The sequence below is a fragment of the Amblyomma americanum genome, chromosome 10 (assembly GCF_052857255.1).
Source record: "Amblyomma americanum isolate KBUSLIRL-KWMA chromosome 10, ASM5285725v1, whole genome shotgun sequence".
In the NCBI taxonomy this organism is placed as follows: domain Eukaryota; kingdom Metazoa; phylum Arthropoda; class Arachnida; order Ixodida; family Ixodidae; genus Amblyomma; species Amblyomma americanum.
The window spans coordinates 59,123,094-59,142,583 of NC_135506.1; the positions used below are offsets into that span (position 1 = coordinate 59,123,094).

The 19,490-nt window shown below is 45.8% G+C and overlaps 1 protein-coding gene across 1 annotated transcript; it reads left to right on the forward strand.

Annotated features, from left to right (window-relative positions):
• The first annotated feature begins 7,723 nt into the window (after nt 1–7,723).
• Nucleotides 7,724–17,919, forward strand: Apt1 (Acyl-protein thioesterase 1). Its single transcript, XM_077640406.1, has 7 exons — nt 7,724–7,934; nt 9,643–9,674; nt 9,921–9,986; nt 10,184–10,302; nt 11,989–12,164; nt 17,033–17,197; nt 17,853–17,919. The coding sequence occupies exons 1-7, from the start codon at nt 7,863–7,865 to the stop codon at nt 17,904–17,906; spliced, it is 684 nt and encodes a 227-aa protein (XP_077496532.1). The 5' UTR covers nt 7,724–7,862; the 3' UTR covers nt 17,907–17,919.
• The last annotated feature ends 1,571 nt before the right edge of the window (nt 17,920–19,490 follow it).

Genomic DNA, 19,490 nt, shown 5'->3' on the forward strand with positions numbered 1-19,490 from the left:
AGGAGAGCATATATAAACAAGTCCATGGTACGGCTATGGGAGCATCAATTTCTGTGACCGCTGCGAACTTGAAAATGGAGTCACTGGAGTCCCGCGCCCTTTCATGCTTCACGCCCGCGCCCGAAAGTCTTTCTTCGTTATGTGGACGACTATTTCTGCATAATCAAGAAATCGGCTGTGAGTACATTCCTTTTGCACCTGAACAGCATGGAACCGGCCATACAGTTTACCACGGAAGAGGAAGTAGATGGCCGTCTGCCTTTTTTGGACGTTCTGGTGAAACGCGACGGCCCTGGAATATCATTCAGTGTATTCAGGAAGGACACGCACACTGGCATGTACCTCAACTTCAGTTCCGTACACCCGACCTGTCACAAGAAGTCCGTTGTTGCCTCGCTTGTCCGCCGATCGGAGAACCTCTGCTCTACGCTGGAAGAGAAAAAGACAGATCTGGACACCATTCGCCGCGTTCGGGGCTATCCCAGTTCTTTTATACGAAAATCCGAGAATCGCCTAGCTCACCCGCCGCCACAGCAACCCCAGCGAGAGAAGAAGAAAAGGATTCCGATACCCTCGTCCCCGGAGTAAGTGAAAGTTTATCCCGCATATTCCAGTCGTACGAAGTCGACGTCGCACATGTACCCACGCAGAAGCTGCGGCACGCGTTGGTTACAGTGAAAGACAAGATAAAGAAGGAGAAGTTCCCGGGCATCGTGTATAGGGTTCCCTGCGCTGATTGCGAGCATGTCTGTATCGGTGAGACAGGTGATTTTCGAAAAAGATTGCAGCAGCACCACAATGATGTCAAGAACAAGCGCGTGGCAATAAACGCACTGGCTGATCACGCTATCTCCGAGGGCCATGACATCGGCTGGCACGGCTCGAAGATAATCGGAAAAGAGAAGAGCAAGACGACAAGGCTTTACCTAGAATCTTTTTATATTCAGACGACGGCAAACACGCTTAATCGCAAAGAAGGCAATCTACCCCCGATATACTCCCGCTGCTTGCGTCATACCATGAAACCTATATAACTCACCTTCACTCCTGTCTTTCTTTCATTGTGAACAAGGCCCCCGTAAGCCGGGGCCGAAACGTCATCCTTTTTAACGATTGGTCGGCGCTTGAAGATTTTCCGCCATAGTCTTTTTGCGAACTGAAGTGGTGAAATTTATATTAAGTTCTTCATTACATATTGTGCCATCATTGTCGCAATAACAAAAATTGGCCACATAGTAAAGAGCTGCAAGCATTGAGGATTTGTCTTTAAACTCTGACATCATTATCGATGGAATCAATACAAAGTAGAAGAAAAAGTATAGTGCAGCACATATATGATTTCAAGTGAAAGACGAATGTTGTCGATATTGTTAGCCTATCAAAAGATGGCACATACCCACACTGGGCGATCGGCCAAGAATCCGGTGGCTATTCATCTGTACTCAATTAATAAAAAAGAAAACCACGGGAAAACGCAACAGTGGCAGATGTGCTGAATTTCAGGAACAAATTAACCGTGCAACAAGTAACAAAAATATTCCTAAATCAGATTTTACATTGCATAATGAACCATGACTGTACCGAAGCAATGAGACATAAGTGAAGCATTTCATTCCTTTCGTGACAGAAATGAGTTATGAGGTTTGTTGAACAATTAAAAAAGTGATTTTTGATGGCAGACAGCATGGGTCGTTTAAAGTTATAGCTCAAGATTACAATCACATCTGATACAGATGACACGCATGCTATGAAAGCAAGGTAATCTTTTCGTTTTTTTTATGAGAAATGCACAGGCAGTTTCAAGGCTTGCTTCACAATTTAATTTCTGACGTATACACAAAGGCATGCGTTACACCAGAACCAAAACTACTTAAGTTGGTAAATCATGTTCATTACCTGGGTGTCATTAATAGCAAACATATGCTAATGCTGCTAATCTTATAGAAGAACAAACAGCGGTTTATGAAGACGTTAAGTAATACGTGATACTGTTGTGTCCTTCAGGTAATGAACTGTGCGGCAGTTTCAGTTTCTCTTCTCTTATTTTCAGATTCAGTTCTCTTACTTTCAGTTTCTCTTCTTCAGAGTTTCAGTTTCAGTCACATGCATGTTGCTTGACACCACGTATACGTGACGCAGGAAAAGTAGGGGGGGGGGGGGGGGAACTTGGCCTCAGCATGACATCGCTTGCTCCGGTGTGTCGTTCGATCTTGCATCTACAATACAACAACGTGCCGACGAAGTAAACCTTTACTATGAGTTTCACGGGATCTTACGCCCCCTCGTACATTCCTGGAAACCCCGGGCCATCCACCAATACCATGGAACCAGTGGAAGGCACTGTTTTCTACCTACTTAGAGGCGTCTGGCGCCTGAGTTTCCTGCATCACGGCGCAAAGCTATATATGCTTCTGCATTCGCGCGCCGTCGGAGGTCAGCGTCGTTCCGGAACGCCTCCCGCCACGAGCGCAAGTTTAAAACGAAGGAGACCTCAATTAAGTGAAGTTATGAAAGGCGAAGATGCGTCGAAGGTGCCTCCGCCCGCCTTCCGTCGCGGAGACAAAAAGAGGGCTCCTTCCTAAAAACTGAGAGAGAGGGGAGAGTAACAGAAAGAAAATGGGGAACGAAGGCGCGAAATCGCCCAAGTGTGCGTTATTGCATTGGGTTACTGCCCTATATGGAGCATCACGCTCTATTATCTGCAAAGCAGGAAAAAAGAAATGAATAAAATATATAAAAAATATAAAAAGTTGAGGGGGGGAATAGGCAATATGCTTTGCTGTCACAACTGTTTTCTCTGGTCATGACCATGAAAGAATGGCAGGGGGAGGAGAAGGGCGGCATGTGGAAGCAAGCACGCAAATTGGCATGACCTCAGGCGATGCAGTCGGGGTGCTGTGAATTTCAGTAGGGCTAGGGCTCTGACCTCTGAAGTGTGGAGAGAATACCAGGGTTTTCATTCATACCGGCCTGCACAGTATTAAACTTATATATAAAGTATGATTCTCTTTGCTCACGCTCACGGGTATTTTAGAAGCCGCTCTGTAGCAGCGTAACATTTAGTTTGTGAAACTCGTGACCTTCCTGGGAAAGGTGTTTCGACAGGGGGAGGAGAGGAAGAGATCTGGTGTGCGCGCGGTGGTTGTTGAATCTAATTCAGAAGGAATTCTCGGTTTGGCCAACGTATTGCATCTGACAATCGCCACACTCGAGCATGCATATTACGTTACTACTGTCACAGTTCAAGTTTTCACGGATGGAGTGTTTGAAGTTAGAGTGCGTGCTTTGAGCTAGTGTTGTTGTCCGCATGTGCTGGCAAACTTGACAGCGATTCTTCCTGTAGGTAGGCAAACCACAGGCTTTCCCTTATTGACAGTAGAGTGAACTACATAATTCTGTATGTTTTTTGGTAGTCTGTAGGTAACCCGTGGAACTGTTGGAAAATTTTTTGACAGTCGATCGTTTTGTTCGATTATGTTTAAATGTTTTTTTTAGAATTTTGTTGACATTAGGAAGGTTGTTTGCGAAGGTTAAGACGAGATTAGAGCGGTGTTCATTTGCGGTTGCTGGTGGGGGAACCCCAAACATTTCATTACGATCTTTTGTTTCCGCTTTCCTAATGGCATCATCAATAATAGAGGCCGGATAGCATTGGTCCCTCAGAACCTCCCGCATACGGCTAGGATTTTCTTCGAAGTCTTCTGGTCGCGAGCAGATCCGTTTGAATCTGATCGCTTGAGAATATGGAATTGAAGTTTTGCAGTGGCGTGGGTGGCAGCTCTTGTAATGAAGGTACTGTTGCCTATCCGTGGGCTTTCTATAGACACTGGTAATTAAGGTACCCTTCTTCATTCGAATTGAGACGTCCAAGAAATTAATTTGACTGGTGTAGTAAGTCTGTGTGAAACAGAGGTTTGGATGTATGTTGTTAAATGCTGAAATAAACTGGATGAGTTGTGTTAAGTTGGAAGCCCACGGCGCCGATGGGTCGTCCCCCCCCGCCCGCACCTGTTCCCAGGAGCGGTCGTGCCCTGGGGAAATAGAGGAATGTACGTCGAGGCGTGACGCCCCCCCCCCCCCCCCCCCCCTTAGGGTGCCTCGTTGCCAGCTACGGAACTAATACTTTTCTGTTCCGGCGCCGAGTCATCCCCTGCTGACCGACAGGGGGCCGGCGACCTTGTCCCGCTATCTTGGGGTGTGGATAAATAACAGTGTTGAGTATCTGACAGAGCATGAAAAATATGTAATGAATAAAGCTAGTAGGAATGCAGCTGTTATGAAAAATAGGGCACTGTGGAATTACAATAGGTATGAGGTGGTAAGAGGGATCTGGAAAGGGGTGATGGTCCCTAGCCTGACCTTCGGGAATGCGGTCCTGTGTATGAGGCCAGATGTTCAAGCAAGGCTGGAAATTAGGCAACGGGGAGTAGGGAGGTTAGCTTTGGGAGCACATGGCAATACACCAAATCAGGGGGTACAGGGTGATATGGGATGGGCGTCTTTCGAGAGCAGAGAGGCTAGCAGTAAGATAGCATTTGAGGAACGATTGAGAAGGATGGAGGAAAAGCGGTGGGCTAGGAAAGTTTTCAGATACCTGTATATAAAGAATGTTGACACGAAATGGAGAAAGCGAACTAGAAAATTGACAAAGAAATATCTGGACAGCAGTAAGGGGGCAAATCAGCAATTATCGGTTAAGAAAAACGTTAAAGGAACAGAGAGAGCTTTGTGGAAAACAGGGATGCTGACGAAATCGGCACTGGAAACATACCGAACCTTTAAACAGGAAATTGTCAAAGAAAATATCTATGATAATTGTAGGGGAAGTTCTTTGTTGTTTGAGGCCAGGACTGGAGTTTTGTGGACTAAGACGTATAGAGTCAGGTACCAGGAAATAGACACTTTGTGCATTGCGTGCGGAGAGGAGGAGGAAACGGCTGAACACTTGATACTTTTCTGTAAAGGGCTTCACCCTACAGTGGAAGGCAGCGGGGCTGACTTACCCAAGGCATTGGGGTTTAGGGATAGTGAAGGGAAAGTGGATTTTAAGAGGTTAGAAGTAACCAAGCGAAGGTTATCTGATTGGTGGCTAAAAGGAAGACAGGAGTAAAATTTCACAAGACATGGCTAGATGGCTTGAGCCACCGCCCGATGTAAAGGGTTCAGCCGTATCCATCCATCCATCCAAAATACACAAAGAGAACCATCCGGGGCGACCTATTGTTTCTGGTGTCGGCACACTGACAGAACCGATCTCCGATTACATCGATTCCCTCATCAAACATATACCTCCGAAACATCCATCTTACATACGAGATACTAACCACTTCCTGAGAGAATTATCCGATGTCACCTTCCCTCATGGCGCTTTCCTAGTTACCATGGACGTGGTGTCACTTTACACTAATATCCCCCATGACGACGGAATACAGGCCATGGTCGGAGCCTATAAAGAACACAGAATCCTAGACTCTCCCAGTCCAAGTGCCATCGAAACGCTTGCAAATTTGGTCCTTAAACTTAACACTTTCGAATTCAATAACTCATATTATCTTCAAAAGAGTGGTACGGCTATGGGAACAAAAATGGCACCAAATTACGCCAACATATTTATGAACAAAATTGAATCAGACTTCCTTTCCTCATATCCAACCAAACCGGATTTTTACAAACGTTTTCTTGATGACATATTCATAATTTGGGCAGAGACAGAGGAAAAACTAATTCAGTTCATCACCTCATTCAGCAACATACATCCAAATATCTCTTTCACACTCGCGTACTAAACTAATAGCATTACCTTCCTTGATGTGCTTGTTCGTGTTGACAGGGGTGCATTAATCACTAGCGTGTATAAAAAACCCACAGACAGGCAACAGTATCTTCATTTCAACAGTTGCCACCCACGCCATTGCAAAACTTCAATTCCGTACTCACAGGCTATCCGATTCAAACGCATTTGCTCTCGAGCAGAAGATTTTCAAACAAATGCTTAACACATGGGCGAAATTCTAAAGAAACAGCGCTACCCGCCTTCAATCATCGACGATGCCATTAAAAGGGCGGAAGTTACTAACCGTAATCACATCCCTGCGGAATCCCCGCCAACACCGCTCTCAAAATTTTTTCCATTGGTCCCCCGGGTAACATACAGAAGGCCAAAAAATTTACAAAATCACCTTGTGCACTCAACGGTTAATAAACCGAGGCCGGTGGGTTGCACACCTTGCGGAAAGAGCAGATGCTAAGTTTTCAAACACATGCAAACCACAGCACTGACTAAAAGTACCCATTCGGATTTCAAACATGTTATCCGAGAGGACTTAAACTGCGATTCCAGTAATGTTGTTTACATGCTCGAGGGTGGCGAATGTCAGATGCAGTACATTGGCCAAACAGACAATTCCTTCCGATTAAGATTTAATAACCACCGCTCACATACTCAATCTCGCCCTGGCCTCCCACTATCGAGACACCTCCGCGAAAAAGGCCACGAGTTTGACAAACTTAAAGTAACGATATTGCAGAGTAGCTTTAAAAACACCCGGGAGCGCGAACAACGCGAATCATACTTTATTTTCAAATTTAACACAGTGCAAAAGGGCATCAACGAAAACCATGGCACCCTATCGTCTCTTTTGATGGCAGAAACAAAAGAAAATTTCAACCCTAATAGACAAAGTACCACCACTGACTGAGTCGTCTGAGGTCATACCCCTGTTGCATGTCAGTTTCGGCTTGTTTCCATCTGCCGTTCAACTCATTCTTTGGTCCCGCGAGGGCCATATGTCCCCTTCTCTTTCTTCCTTTTTTTTTGTCATTATATATTTTATATATTTTTTATTTTTTTAAATTTCTCTGTGCTATATCTCTTGTATTTTTTTTTTTGCATTCCTGTCAACAAGCCTTTCCACCTGGTCCTCCTATGGGAAGCTCATCTGGTTTCTCGCGTGTCACCATGTGGAGCCACTTTGGGCGGTCTCAACCTGTTCCGCCTCTTCCGGGCCATCTTTCGGAGCCGCTCGGGGCCGCACATACGCGGACAGAGGCATACCGAAGACGCATCCCTTCTTTTGTTAAGCCCCACCACGCTTCTTCTTTGCTTTCCCCTTTTTCTCTGCTTTTACTTCTCTCTCTCTTTTTTTCTTTTTTTCTTGTCGCAGTAGCCGCGTGCGCACCCAGCCCGGCTTCCCTCTTTCGCTTCGTGTGTGTGCGTGTGTGTGCGTGCGTGCGTGTGTGTGTGTCTGTGTGTGCAGTGAATTCACGGATACGTGGCCTAAACGAGTAAACAAATAAACAATAAAACGCAGACAGGGCCGGGCACTTCCCTAGAGCCTCTTCGGCAGGAATAGTCAATGCGGAATCAGCGGCGCAGTTAGCTTAAGTAGAGATACGTGCACTGTGCATGCAAACACAAACACACAAAATAAAGAAGGCGACAGAACATCCGAGTTCGGGAAAGTGTCGTGAGGGGGGTAAACGTGAATGGCGGGGGCATTTAAACAAGGGTTCTTCAATTGCACCCCGCTCGGCAAAGTGGTCGAACTGGGTGGGGTGGAGGTAAAGATTCGGTTTGTTATCCCGCGCACGCTGTCAAAAACGAGGAGAATTCCGAGAAAAATCTAGGGAAAATATGTCCTCAACCAAACATGACGTCAATAAAAATCACGTGACCATGACGTTAAAAACGTGACGTCATTTTTTTTAACCAATCAGCGTTTCCAGTTTACCGACCCGCAAACGCTTGTGTTCGTCAAGGTTGGATCAGTGCCTCTGTGCCTGCTACATGTGTGTGTCGGCTTCGTTGAACCTGGCTTGAGCGACCGCGTGCTACCTTTCTCCATCGGAGGCTTCTCCTGTTTATGGGAGGGAATACGGCGTCCGCCATGCAGTCCCCAGTGATCGTGGCCGCCACTGCCAAACACACCGCTACTGTGAGTTAGGCTTATGCCGAAGACACTACATCAATATTATTTACCGTACCGGTTCATCACGGCTTGACCGTCGTCGCCGCTCGCTTGAGTTGGAAGTTCGACCTCAAGTGTCGTCACTGGTTACCCGCCCGCTTCGTTTGCCGCTTTGTGGAAATCGTTTCCGAGTGGTGTGATTATAGCCGGTGTTTGCGCGATCCTCGGCTTTAAAATTTCATTGAAACCTACTAAACAAACATTGCAGGACAGTTTCGCCGATCGTCGAAGATTGGCCTTTCGCGTTTGAAATGCAGCGATCGCCCACGAAACCATGTCACGTCACGCGTTACGTGGTGCGCTTTCAAGCACAGGAAACGCGTGTCGAAAATAGCATCCTGCCAAGATCGATATGAGACCGCATTTGTTGGCGGCGGGGAGTGTGTAGTCACAAACATCGAAGCGTAGGTCCATGCCGGCCAGCCGTTGTAGTTGGGCGACCGCGCTTGACTTAATTCACTTTGCACGCGCCCTCGTCACCATATATGTAGTTGGGGTCGGCTTGCGGAAACCACGATGTGGAAAGCTAAACCGATGTGTCTGGCACTACGTGTTTATTTCGGCCTGAAAACACCCGACAACTCGGAGTAATTAGCGTGCACTACTCGAAGAATATCGGTGCTCAGTACGGAGGGGAGCAAGCCTTTCTAGAGTGCTTGAGTGGTAGTGTGCGGAAGAAAGTCAGTAGTTAAAGCAGGTACTTAGTTTCAGAGAGAATGCTTGCTCTAGACTGGAGTCTAATAGGCGTGCGAACCGCGCAGGTACAAGCATCTTGGCCCTAGCAAAGCAGCTTCGTTACGATTGACCTCAACTATTTGACATGTTGAGGCTGTGATTACTTCCTAGACATTAAGTGGAAGCTGAAGGCTACGTTACTTCATCTTTTAACACAGGACTGTTATGTCACTAAGTTTCTGTTTGAATTAGACGGAAATGAGCTATTTATTAGACTCGCAGAAAAAATTACTGACCAGCAGTTCCTTTGGTAGAAGCAACCTGATAGTCAGTCAGTCTGCCAAATAACTGGAGTTGTACAGAAGAAGAGCATTAATGTTTACTCGTATCCTTGCAGAAATGTGTGTACAGCTAGTGTAGAGCTGTTAGAACAGTGCAGACTTCTGTTAAAGGTAATAAAATGATTTAACACTTATCAGACTGAATGTCTCTGATACGTACTACCTCGGTGGAAAGAAACTCTGAACAACCTGGCGCCAACACGCTCTGCTGTTTCAATTTCCTTTCACCGCACTTTTACTTCGGTGATAGCAAAAAGACCCTAGACTCGCCCATGATACATTCTAGGACGACTCTTAACGTCTTTTTCATACCATGCTAGTAAAACTGCGATGAAAATAAATTCCAACAGCGGGGCATGCTGGCGCCGGGTTGTTCGCGTTTCTTTCCATCGAAGTAGTACATAGCATGGACATTCCAGTACCTGCTGTGGGTCTATGCTGTGGGATGTACTTTCGGTCTATGAGCTCTCAGTGTTAAAATTTCACTGCCCATGAAACGCGGGCATTGAGCTGAAACAAAAACATTCTCATTTCAATCCTGGCACACATAATGGAATGGGTGTTCATGATCGATCAATTAGGCAGAAGTAAACAGAATACAATAACAGTAGTGATGTAAATGCTAATGCTCAAACATCAATACTTCTGTGCTGTTTCAGGTTATCTTTCTTCATGGCCTGGGAGATACAGGGTAAGAGGCATTACAGGCATCTCCTAATACTAATCATAAAGTTTAGGCATTCCTAATTTATCCCCAGGGGGGCATTGCCTTCACTGCTGTTTATATTCACCTAATCGACAAAGTGCTTTTCTTGCATAAAAAAGCATGCTGGAACCCAATTTATACTTTTTTTTTGCACCCATGTGCTTCTATAGTGACATCTTTAGAGCGTTTTAGTGAGTGCACTAATGCGTGTCTGTTTTCCAAACTATGCAGGTTGGGCTGGTCATCCGTATTCGAGGCAATACGTCAGCCACACGTCAAGTACATATGCCCCACAGCGTGAGTATCGCCAGAGTTTTCTTCTGCCCTTGTTGTAGCATTGTTTGCAAGTATTGACGAACTTCATTAGTTTTCTAGTTGCATGTTCAACGCCAAAATACAGGCTGTCAGAGTGTAGTGCATAGAACTGCAGTTAGCATTGGTTTTCATTTGTTACGAAGAATGTAGGTAATATTGTGTGGCCCACCATTTTGCAGGCCAGTCATTCCTGTCACGCTGAATGGAGGCATGAGAATGACTGCATGGTTCGACCTTTGCTCCCTGGACCCAAACGGCCGGGAGGATGAGAGCGGCATCAAATCTGCTGCCGAAGGAAGTAGGTTATCATGACTGCTTGTAAGGGTACGGACGCTTGGGAGCAGTCTGAACTAGTGGATGCTGAAGGCAGGAAAATACCTTCAAGTTGTAGTGCTTGCTGAATGTATTGCAGAGTTGTGCAAAAGACTTGAAAGGCATGTGTTAGTTTCTTGAGACAAAACAGTGTACAGCACGGTCTAGTACGATGGTGGACCTTGTTAGAACTTCAGCAGTGGTCAGCCTTTCAGTATTGATTTTGAATCATCAACCATGCCTTTTGGTGTCTTCTCAAAAGTCTTGGTGTCAAAACATGGAACACAGTTTGGGTGTTCCCTGTCCGTCTATGTTACTACACCTCGTAACTAAGTTGTTCTTTGCAACTGTGCATAGCTGCAGTCTGATGCACAGTTTCATTTTGATAGTGGCGGGAGGCATGACGGAAAGAATCTTTACACCAGCCGCGATCATGTAGTGTGATTATAACTCAGGTTGACAACAGCATTCAGTGACAGTCATTGAAGGATGACACAGCAAGCTTCTTCCAGGTTGCTGTTATGGGTACCTCTTGAGTACAGGGCACACCAGACACAAGGAGCATGCTGCAGCGCAGTGAAGTGATGCCCAACAGCTGCAGGGTGTCTGGCCATTTCCGGGGCCTATATACACCTGTTTGGCTGGTTTTGCTGGAGAGGAGTCACTCTGAAACCAATTCACTTTATTTTTTGCTTGTTGAGTGGCACCTAAAGTGGTCTAAACAAGTCTCATACACCCTGTACTGTGGCCCTTAAAACGTATAGACGCCTAACTTTTGGGTGCATGTTCTTTCCTTTGCAATGAAGTGTAAGGCATTATCATAAATGGATTACCGCATGGTAATCTCCCATGACTGCTAAATAATTTGTAATTGAATTTCTTTCTCACGCTATTTTGGTTTCTGTTTCAACAGCTAAATGATGACTTATAAGTCACGTGAGGCATGAAAAAAAAAAGCGATATAATTGCGCAGCTGGCAAAGGACAGGATTAATTGGAGAGGCCTTTGCCCTGCAGTGGGTATAGTCAGGCTTATGGTGATGATGATGATGCTAAAGCCAGTCTGCCTCAAAGGGCCAGAATGACAACGAATGTAGAAGCAACAATTTTATTGCAGTTTTTTCATGCCTCATATGACCTATAAGCACACGATGTCACAGTCATCGTTTGGGTGTTGAAACTAAAACTGAAACAGGATGACAGAAAAATGTGATTATGAATTATTTAATGGTCGTAGGCGAATACCACATGTTGGTTCATGCATGGTAGCGTCTTCTGCATCGTTATAGTGAAGAAAACTTGCCGCCGAAATTGGGTGTCTAAACTCCTTCAACACACTTTCTACCCTGAGAAGAGTCCTGAAATAGTCTTTGTCTGTGAGGGTGATAGCCAACCACAAAATTGTAGGGTGAACATCAATGAAGATCAAAACAAGTAGCAGACACATGCCACTGAATTCAAGAAGGAAATTGCATTTCTGTTACAGCTACATGCTTGGCATTCTTTTGGCAGTGTGATCAAAGACCTTGCTCTGGTGATAGCAGGAATTGATGTTGCTGGCAGCAGATGTCTTGTGACATTCGGGGTCTTGCTTAATTACTGGTTTAGCAGACGCTGCAAGGAAGCGCATGAAATGTGGTTTTGCTCTCTCTCTCTGCCTGTGGCATTGCCAGTCCACAGGCTGATAGCCGATGAGGAGAAGGCAGGCATTTCCTCGGACCGCATTGTGCTGGGCGGCTTCAGCATGGGTGGGGCCCTGGCGCTCTACTCGGGCCTGCGTTACCCCAAGCCCCTGGCTGGCATCCTGGGCCTGAGCTGCTGGCTGCCTCTGTTCAGACAGTTCCCGGTGGTAAGTCTAGTGTTCCCACACCTCTAGTTTCACTTGTCACCGATTCTCGCCGCTTAGGATCGCACTTAAATTCACTCCGTTGAAACATTTTGCTTGCTAATAAGCTCCACCGTATACGCTTCAAATGAAATTCATGTGGTGTTTTGCCACCTAAAATGAACACACAGGAATAGGAATGTCGTCATGCAGTGTTTTGTGGGAAAAAAAGCAGAATGCTCCCGATTCTGCATGTGCGCAAAAAGGTGTGACTTTGGAATAGCAGCAGAAGCATTACCAAAGCAGGGATCTCGGGTCAAAGCAGTTCACACAAAGTTGCATGGTGCTATATGCATTCCCCACTGTTGCTAGGACTGAACGCTTGGAGAATACTTCGTGAAGATATCGAACCTACCAGCTGAGCAGGCGGTAATACATGCATTCTCCCATTGCTAATGGCCTCGTTAATTTTAATCATGTTAGTGTGTAACATTTGGCACAGTGCATTTGTGGATTGTAGGTAAATATAATAATAATAATAATAATAATAATTGGTTTTTGGTGGAAAGGAAATGGCGCAGTATCTGTCTCATATATCGTTGGACACCTGAACCGCGCCGTAAGGGAAGGGATAAAGGAGGGAGTGAAAGAAGAGATAGGTAAAATTATTTTTTAATTTTTTTTTAAGTCAGTCGACTCTAAAACAATAAAACCCACATAGGTAAATATATGCAAAATTATTTTTTAATTTTTTTTTAAGTCAGTCGGGAACCAAGAGACCTGTTGGTTCACCCCCTCAAGGTGAAATCCATCTTGTAAATGGAGCCGCATGGTAGACTAGCAGCCACATGTCACATTTCAACGAGGCGTGAAATGCGAACGACGCCCATGCGTTATGCGATGTTGGCGTACATTGGTAAGCCTCAGGCAATTGAAATTATGCACAGTTAGCAAAGGCACACTCATGTTGCTGCCACAAATCTCGGGAAATTTTCCACAAAGTAGAGCCAAATCTTGGGCTACTTGAGTTTAGAGAGAAACATTGATTCAAAAGGCACAACACCGCCTCTCATCTATGCAGAAAGGCGCGCCACTCTTGGCTGAGGTCGTGCCGCGCAGGGCCAGGTCACCACCACATCAGTCGTCGATGGGGTCAGAGGTTAACTTAACCGACCTAGATCGTCCTGGCCACAGCCGAACGAGGGGACGTCAATTCATACCGCGCAAAGCGGCAGCACCCAAAAAGGGTGCGCCGGCAGAGGACTCGGAGCCGCCCGGTCCAGCTGAACGCGTGCACGGAGAGGAAGAGAATATGGAAGTCGCCCCTTCCGCTTCTTCCTCCTCCGAACCACCCTCCCCGTCGGGGTCTGAGAAAGATGGCCAGAAGGAGACGATGGTGAGGAGCCGTCCCTCCTCCAAAAATTGAGGCCCGAGCGAACAGTGGGCCTTGAAACACCCGAATGTAGCGTAACCACAATCGTAGTGCGATGGTCGCTTTCACGGATGCAAACAGGAAAAGCAACATAAAGGTGCACGAATGTAACGCAAAAAAAGGGGCCGCAGTATAGTACCGAAAATTGTGTAGAAATTTATGAACAACATTAGTACTTCTAAAGGTGGCTTTTCTGGCCTCGCCTCCAGAGAAAGGCAAGGCCGCCTTTGAGTTTTAACAAAGTACGGAATATGCTACCACCGTCATGACTTGAAGGTTTCACACACCCGCTTCTTTATCCAGAGAGCCGCTTTGAAAATAAGCACAGGAGTCTGACCGCGTTGCCTCCACGTCGACTGTGTGCTTTGGAAGCTACGGGCTACATCATAAAGATGAAACTTCTCCCAGTCATCCTGCCATGCGGCGAGTCATGCCAAACAAACATTGGTGATTGTTCTCAGCAGCATTTAAATGAACTGCTGCCTTATGGATGGAGCTGCTAAAAATTTGTACGACAGTGCACAAATTCGATGTAACCAAAGAATGCTTCAAATACCGTTACCGAGAAATGCAGCGAGTGCACCAATTCATGCGCACTAGCAACGCCGAGCTTTTCGTGCACCCAAAGCAGATGACTGCTGATCAATATTGGCGGCGCAGCGGACGTTGAGGGTGTCTGACGAACTTATTTAGAAAGGAAAAAAGGCCTTTGCATCTCACACATTTTATCACACCTTCTTCGTACAGAAGCATCGAATTGGCACTCTGTGCACAAGTACGCCGACTCTGGTGGCGAGATTTTCACTGCACCACCATTTCTTCTATGTGTAATGCTCTGTATGGCAGCCTTAGTTTAATGTTTGTGGCTTGTAGCTTCCGTTGGTCAACCAGTATGGCATTCCAATTTAAATTATTTTGTTGTTGTTTGCCGAAGTTTGGGGTCGACCAGTATGGCACATCAGCCAATACGCAAGTAAACACGGTATAGTCTGCCTCTGCATAATATTCTGTTGTATCCCCAGAGGTGAATTTGGACTCCTATTGTCGGTAAAAAAATAACTCTTGTTCCATTCGAACGAATACGGGAATTGCTTCTGTAGCGCCTCTGTGAGTGGCAAGTAGCTGGTGGGCAGTTGGAATAGGGTAGAGCAGGGAAGAAACTGCACGAACTTTGGCACGGTTGCATAGTCTCCATTTTAAGGCAGTAGCAGCATGAAATTGTTGTTGATCACAAAGCTTACGTGCAATTCTGTGATATTATTGGATGCCTTGATAAACACATCTGCCAGTCACATGACAGGCTGCTAGGCGTCCTCTGGTTTACAGAGTGTTGCAAATGCCCACAGGCATCACGCTGCTTGTTGAGTGATCCCATTTCACATAGAGTATACTTTCAAGTCGATTTCCTACCACTGTGTTAATCGGTCATTAATGTGTAGTTTTCAATAAAGTTATTGAAACAAAGCATCTGCACATGCCTAGAGATCGAACTACTCCAGCATCTTCATGTGCGGGATTTTCTATCAATGGCTTTTCATCTCTTGCTTTAGTAACCGGCAAAGAGGACTCATAGCATTGGCTATGCTTTTATTTTGAAAAGTGTGACTGCATCAGTCATTTAGTTCTACTGACCATACTGTAATTACTGATAACAGACAGTTTCACTACACTGCCATTCATTACGGAAGTAATTTTTTTTTAGGGTCTGTGCACTTGCAGGCTCTTTTCGGCGTGCATGTTAGGCAGGCCACCAGGTTGGCTCATGAAGGGATTGGCATGGCAGCAATAACTTCTTGATGGCATGTGGTGCTGGCCTAGTTATCATGTTGAGGCATCAGTTGCACATAGGTTCATCTTGTTACATGTCACAGAGCCATAGTAGTGTGTGTTTGGCCAGAGTAATCACCATGGTATCGCATCTCGTGCTGGCAAACCTTAAAGTCTTGGTTAAGTAACCTTCAGTCTCTTTCACCTGCAATGGATGATCACAGGACAGAGTTGACGTCTGTAAGGGACTAATGTTTGGGTGTGCAGGTCTTTATTTCTGAACAGTAATGATCTGGAGGACTTGTGGTTCATTAGTGGCGAAATTGCTTAGTGCATCATCTAACTTGCAATTGGTACGCCGCAGCCACTGTATAATTGAATTTGATTGCAATAAATTCATTGAAGTGTCTCCCCACTGAACCGAATTCCTCCAGAAACATGTGCTTATTGGTGCATAATCAATTTATGTTCCATGCACCCTGAATGAAGCACACCAAAATACATGCATAGGTCTTTCGGTGTGGATAGAAATGTACTGCCAATGCTCTATTTTAGTTTCTTTCTGTCTTACACATATTTTGTTCACATTCGTTTTTTTCTTGCATCGTAATATTCCATCTTATTGTGAAAAATGTATTGTTACTCTGGGGGTATACTAGTCTTTCGGACCATCACCAAGGGGCACTCGGGGGCTTTTTGAATAAACAAAAAAATAAGCTCCTTTCCTCCTAATCAGACCTGTCTGCATGAACAGAAATTCAAAGACTAGACCAGGCCAACTAGAACGCATACAGTCGCTCCGCACTTGATTCACTTCAGCTGGCCTTATTCTAGCTGCGCTGCAGCAGATTGGATATCGCTGCAGCTGTTAGTGCGGCCAGGAAAGCAGGTGTTCCTGGGTGACCCTGCAAAGTTATGGGAGAAAAATTCTGCTTTATGCCCCAGAAAATGGCATGCCGAGTTCGCTTTGAAACAGCTCTACTTACATCCGCAAAACCATGGTGCATTCACGCTTGCCCTTTTCCGCTTTATTTATTCTTTCTTAATCGTACCACAGTGGCTGCTCAGTGTACTTGCACAGGTTAATGCACAGCTGTGCACGCGCCTAGTCTCTAGACAGGCAGTTTCCACTGCTTTGCGAGCAGCGCTCGGCAGATGTGAGCCAGCTGTGTCGGAAAAGCGAGGGAGACTAAAGTGGCCAGTGCCTGCTTGGGGACCCATTTGTCACTGCCATGGAAAAATACGAGAAAAGAAAGGAAAAGGGAACATGATGGGGCCTAGTATAGAGACCCATTGGAAACCATAGTTTTATGTCTGCCATTGCCAGGGCAATTTTTTTTTTTTTAAGGAAAGAACAGCAGATAGCTGTCGGACATGTCAAAAGGACCGCAATTCTCAGTTCTTCCTGCTCAACTACTGCCAGATCTTTCTGTCCCTAACATATGCTTCAGTTACTGGTCGTGCCGTATGTTGGGGAAAACCTCGCTTTGTGGGGAACAGAGCTAAGCATAAAACATGCATAAGGGGTCTGTTGTCTGGCCTGGTCTACAGGCAGGTTCCAGCATCGCAGAACCCCAGGTTCAGGCTAAAGGGCACAGGCTCTGTGAAGCCTGTTCAAGGGCTTTCAGACCAAGTCCTCGGTGCACATGGAATGAGAGTTTGACTGTGTTGGCACCTTGCACAATCCTTGCAGGCGGCGGTGGGTAACCACGAGACGCCCATCCTGCTGTGCCATGGTGACAGCGATGACCTGGTGCCCGTCCACTGGGGCCAGCTCACCTCGGAGCTGCTGAAGAAGTTCGCCAGGGACGTCACCTTCCGGCAGTACAAGGGCATGGGGCACTCCTCATGCGAAGAGGTCAGTCACTCAGCTGCCCTGGCATGCGCCTTTCACGCAAGCTTGGAAGTGAACGCGCAGAGCTTAATGCTGTCCTAGGTATATTTGTTACACAGTCGGCAGCCGCGCTGCTTGAAGGCACTAGAAGATTTTTGCACACCAGTAGTACGACACGAGGATGGTTGGTACGTCACAGCACACAGATAAGTCCTAGCAATACCATACGTACACTTTGCCATATACTGCCCAGCGGTCGTTGCAAAAAAAAAAAGGCTTACTTGTATTCACATAATTGTTTTCCTATTTGAAACATGGCACCAGCGCAAGAAACAGGGACGAAGGGAGAGGAAAGATAACACGAACGCCTTTCTTCTCCCTTCGTCCTTGTGCTGGTACCATGTTCCATAATAATGCAAACCAACTAGCCCAGCTGTCTACCCTTAGTTCCTATTTGAGTTTGCTAGAGTTGTTTGAAAGGCTCGCTACAGAATAAAAGGTGGGTGGTCCATAATTTGAATTGCGTAGGAAGATGAAATGGGATGCTCAGAACTAGCTCATCTTGTCTGCTCAACAGTTTGTTTCCTGCTCGTGCTTGTTTCAAAATACTGGGAGTTTGTTGGATGTTCTCTGCACCTTAATGTGCTTACCATCTCTTTGTTCTGATGATTTTGTGCAGGAGACAAAAGACGTCGCCGTCTATCTACAGTCCAGACTCCCACCGCAGCCATAGTAGGTCAAGTCAAGCCAAAAAAAAAAAGCACAGAGCAGAGAAGACCCGTACGTGCACAGCGAAGCCCCGCAGAGAGACTTGCTTCCTCCTTGCGTCAGGACATCTGCCTCTGTTTTTGTTTGTCTGAGCACGATATTTTTATTTTCATTCATTTTGTTCATTCCAAGCTCTGTTCTCTTGTATGAATGCTTCGAGAAAGAAAAAAAGTGTAGATGCGCTGTCAAACGCACACTGCTCCTAGTGTTTTTGCCAGCTAGGCTTGGTGAGAGGAAAAATAAATGAGTTGGGACGAACGCTTAGTGTGCCGTTTTCATCGCCACAAGCAAATTACTTGGGGCTTTGGTGTCAAACATTCACCTACCACATGCACGCATAAAGAATCAATACATAAGAACTCTTTCTTATTTAACACAGCCTGCCACTTGCATCCAGTGGTTGCATTCACAAATTCTCCAAGTGCTTGAAACTTATAGCCACCAGGTGGTAGCAGTGCAGACACTGCCTCCACCTGGCAGCTATAGTTGCAAGCACTCGAACCATTTGTGAGCATAACCACCAGGTAGGTGCAAGTGGTTACACTTGTCACGATTCGCCACAAGCCATCTAAGCAGATGTTATAAAGCAATAGCCAAGTCTGGTAGGGTTTGCCGAGTCTACAGAGTCATCGTGGTAGCTATAGTCGCTGCAGTTCTACAGCTCACTCGCCAGCGAGATTCTGTAATTGGTGCATAAAGGCATAGTAAGGGGAGCTGGATTGGGTGGAATGCAGCAGAGCTTTGCCGTGACTTTTTCGCCACAGAGGCAGACAAGTAAATCTGCTGCACCGTTTTTAACACGATAGCGTTGAGGCCCCCATTGTGCAGAAAATCCGGCAGCGATGGCGTTGAGGCTGAAAAAGCGGGTGGCCCACCTGCCTGTCACCTCGGTCACATGACCTTGTGACATCATCCCAACCTATCCACTGTGACAGGTAGCAATAACTGGTCACGAGAAGTTGCTCAGGAATAGCAGCGTATGTCTCAAAAGCACCCCGAATAGCTGTTTGAAACGGCTACCTCCAGATCCAAAATAGTATGCTTTAACCTTACTGGAGCCAACCTATCCTCATCGGTCAAATTTATTTCGTTAGTTCTTAACTTTGTAGAAAAGTGAGTAAGCACAAGAATGAAATTGAGAGATTGCACACACGCAGACACAATTTTACCTTCCATTGAAGGAGTAGATGCCAAATTTTAGTTTTTTTTCTTTAGAATGATGCACAGCAAATTGGAAAACACACAAAGCCACATGAATGGTGCCAACAGAAGGCAAATAATTTATAAATTTTTCTTCCCGTCATGCTGTTTTGGTTTCAAGAGCCAAACAGCTCTGACATACAAGACACATTCATGTCATGAAAGGCATGCAAAAACTGCAGTATGGCCGCTGCTATTTTCGTTTTAATCCACATCAGCTCTTGCACCAGCCTGCTTGAGAGTTGGAAAGAATGATAAAAAAATGAACAAGCAGCCATTATATCTCGCAGATTTTGCACGCCTTGTGTGACTCGAATGTATCTTGCACGTCACAGCTGCCGTTTGGCTT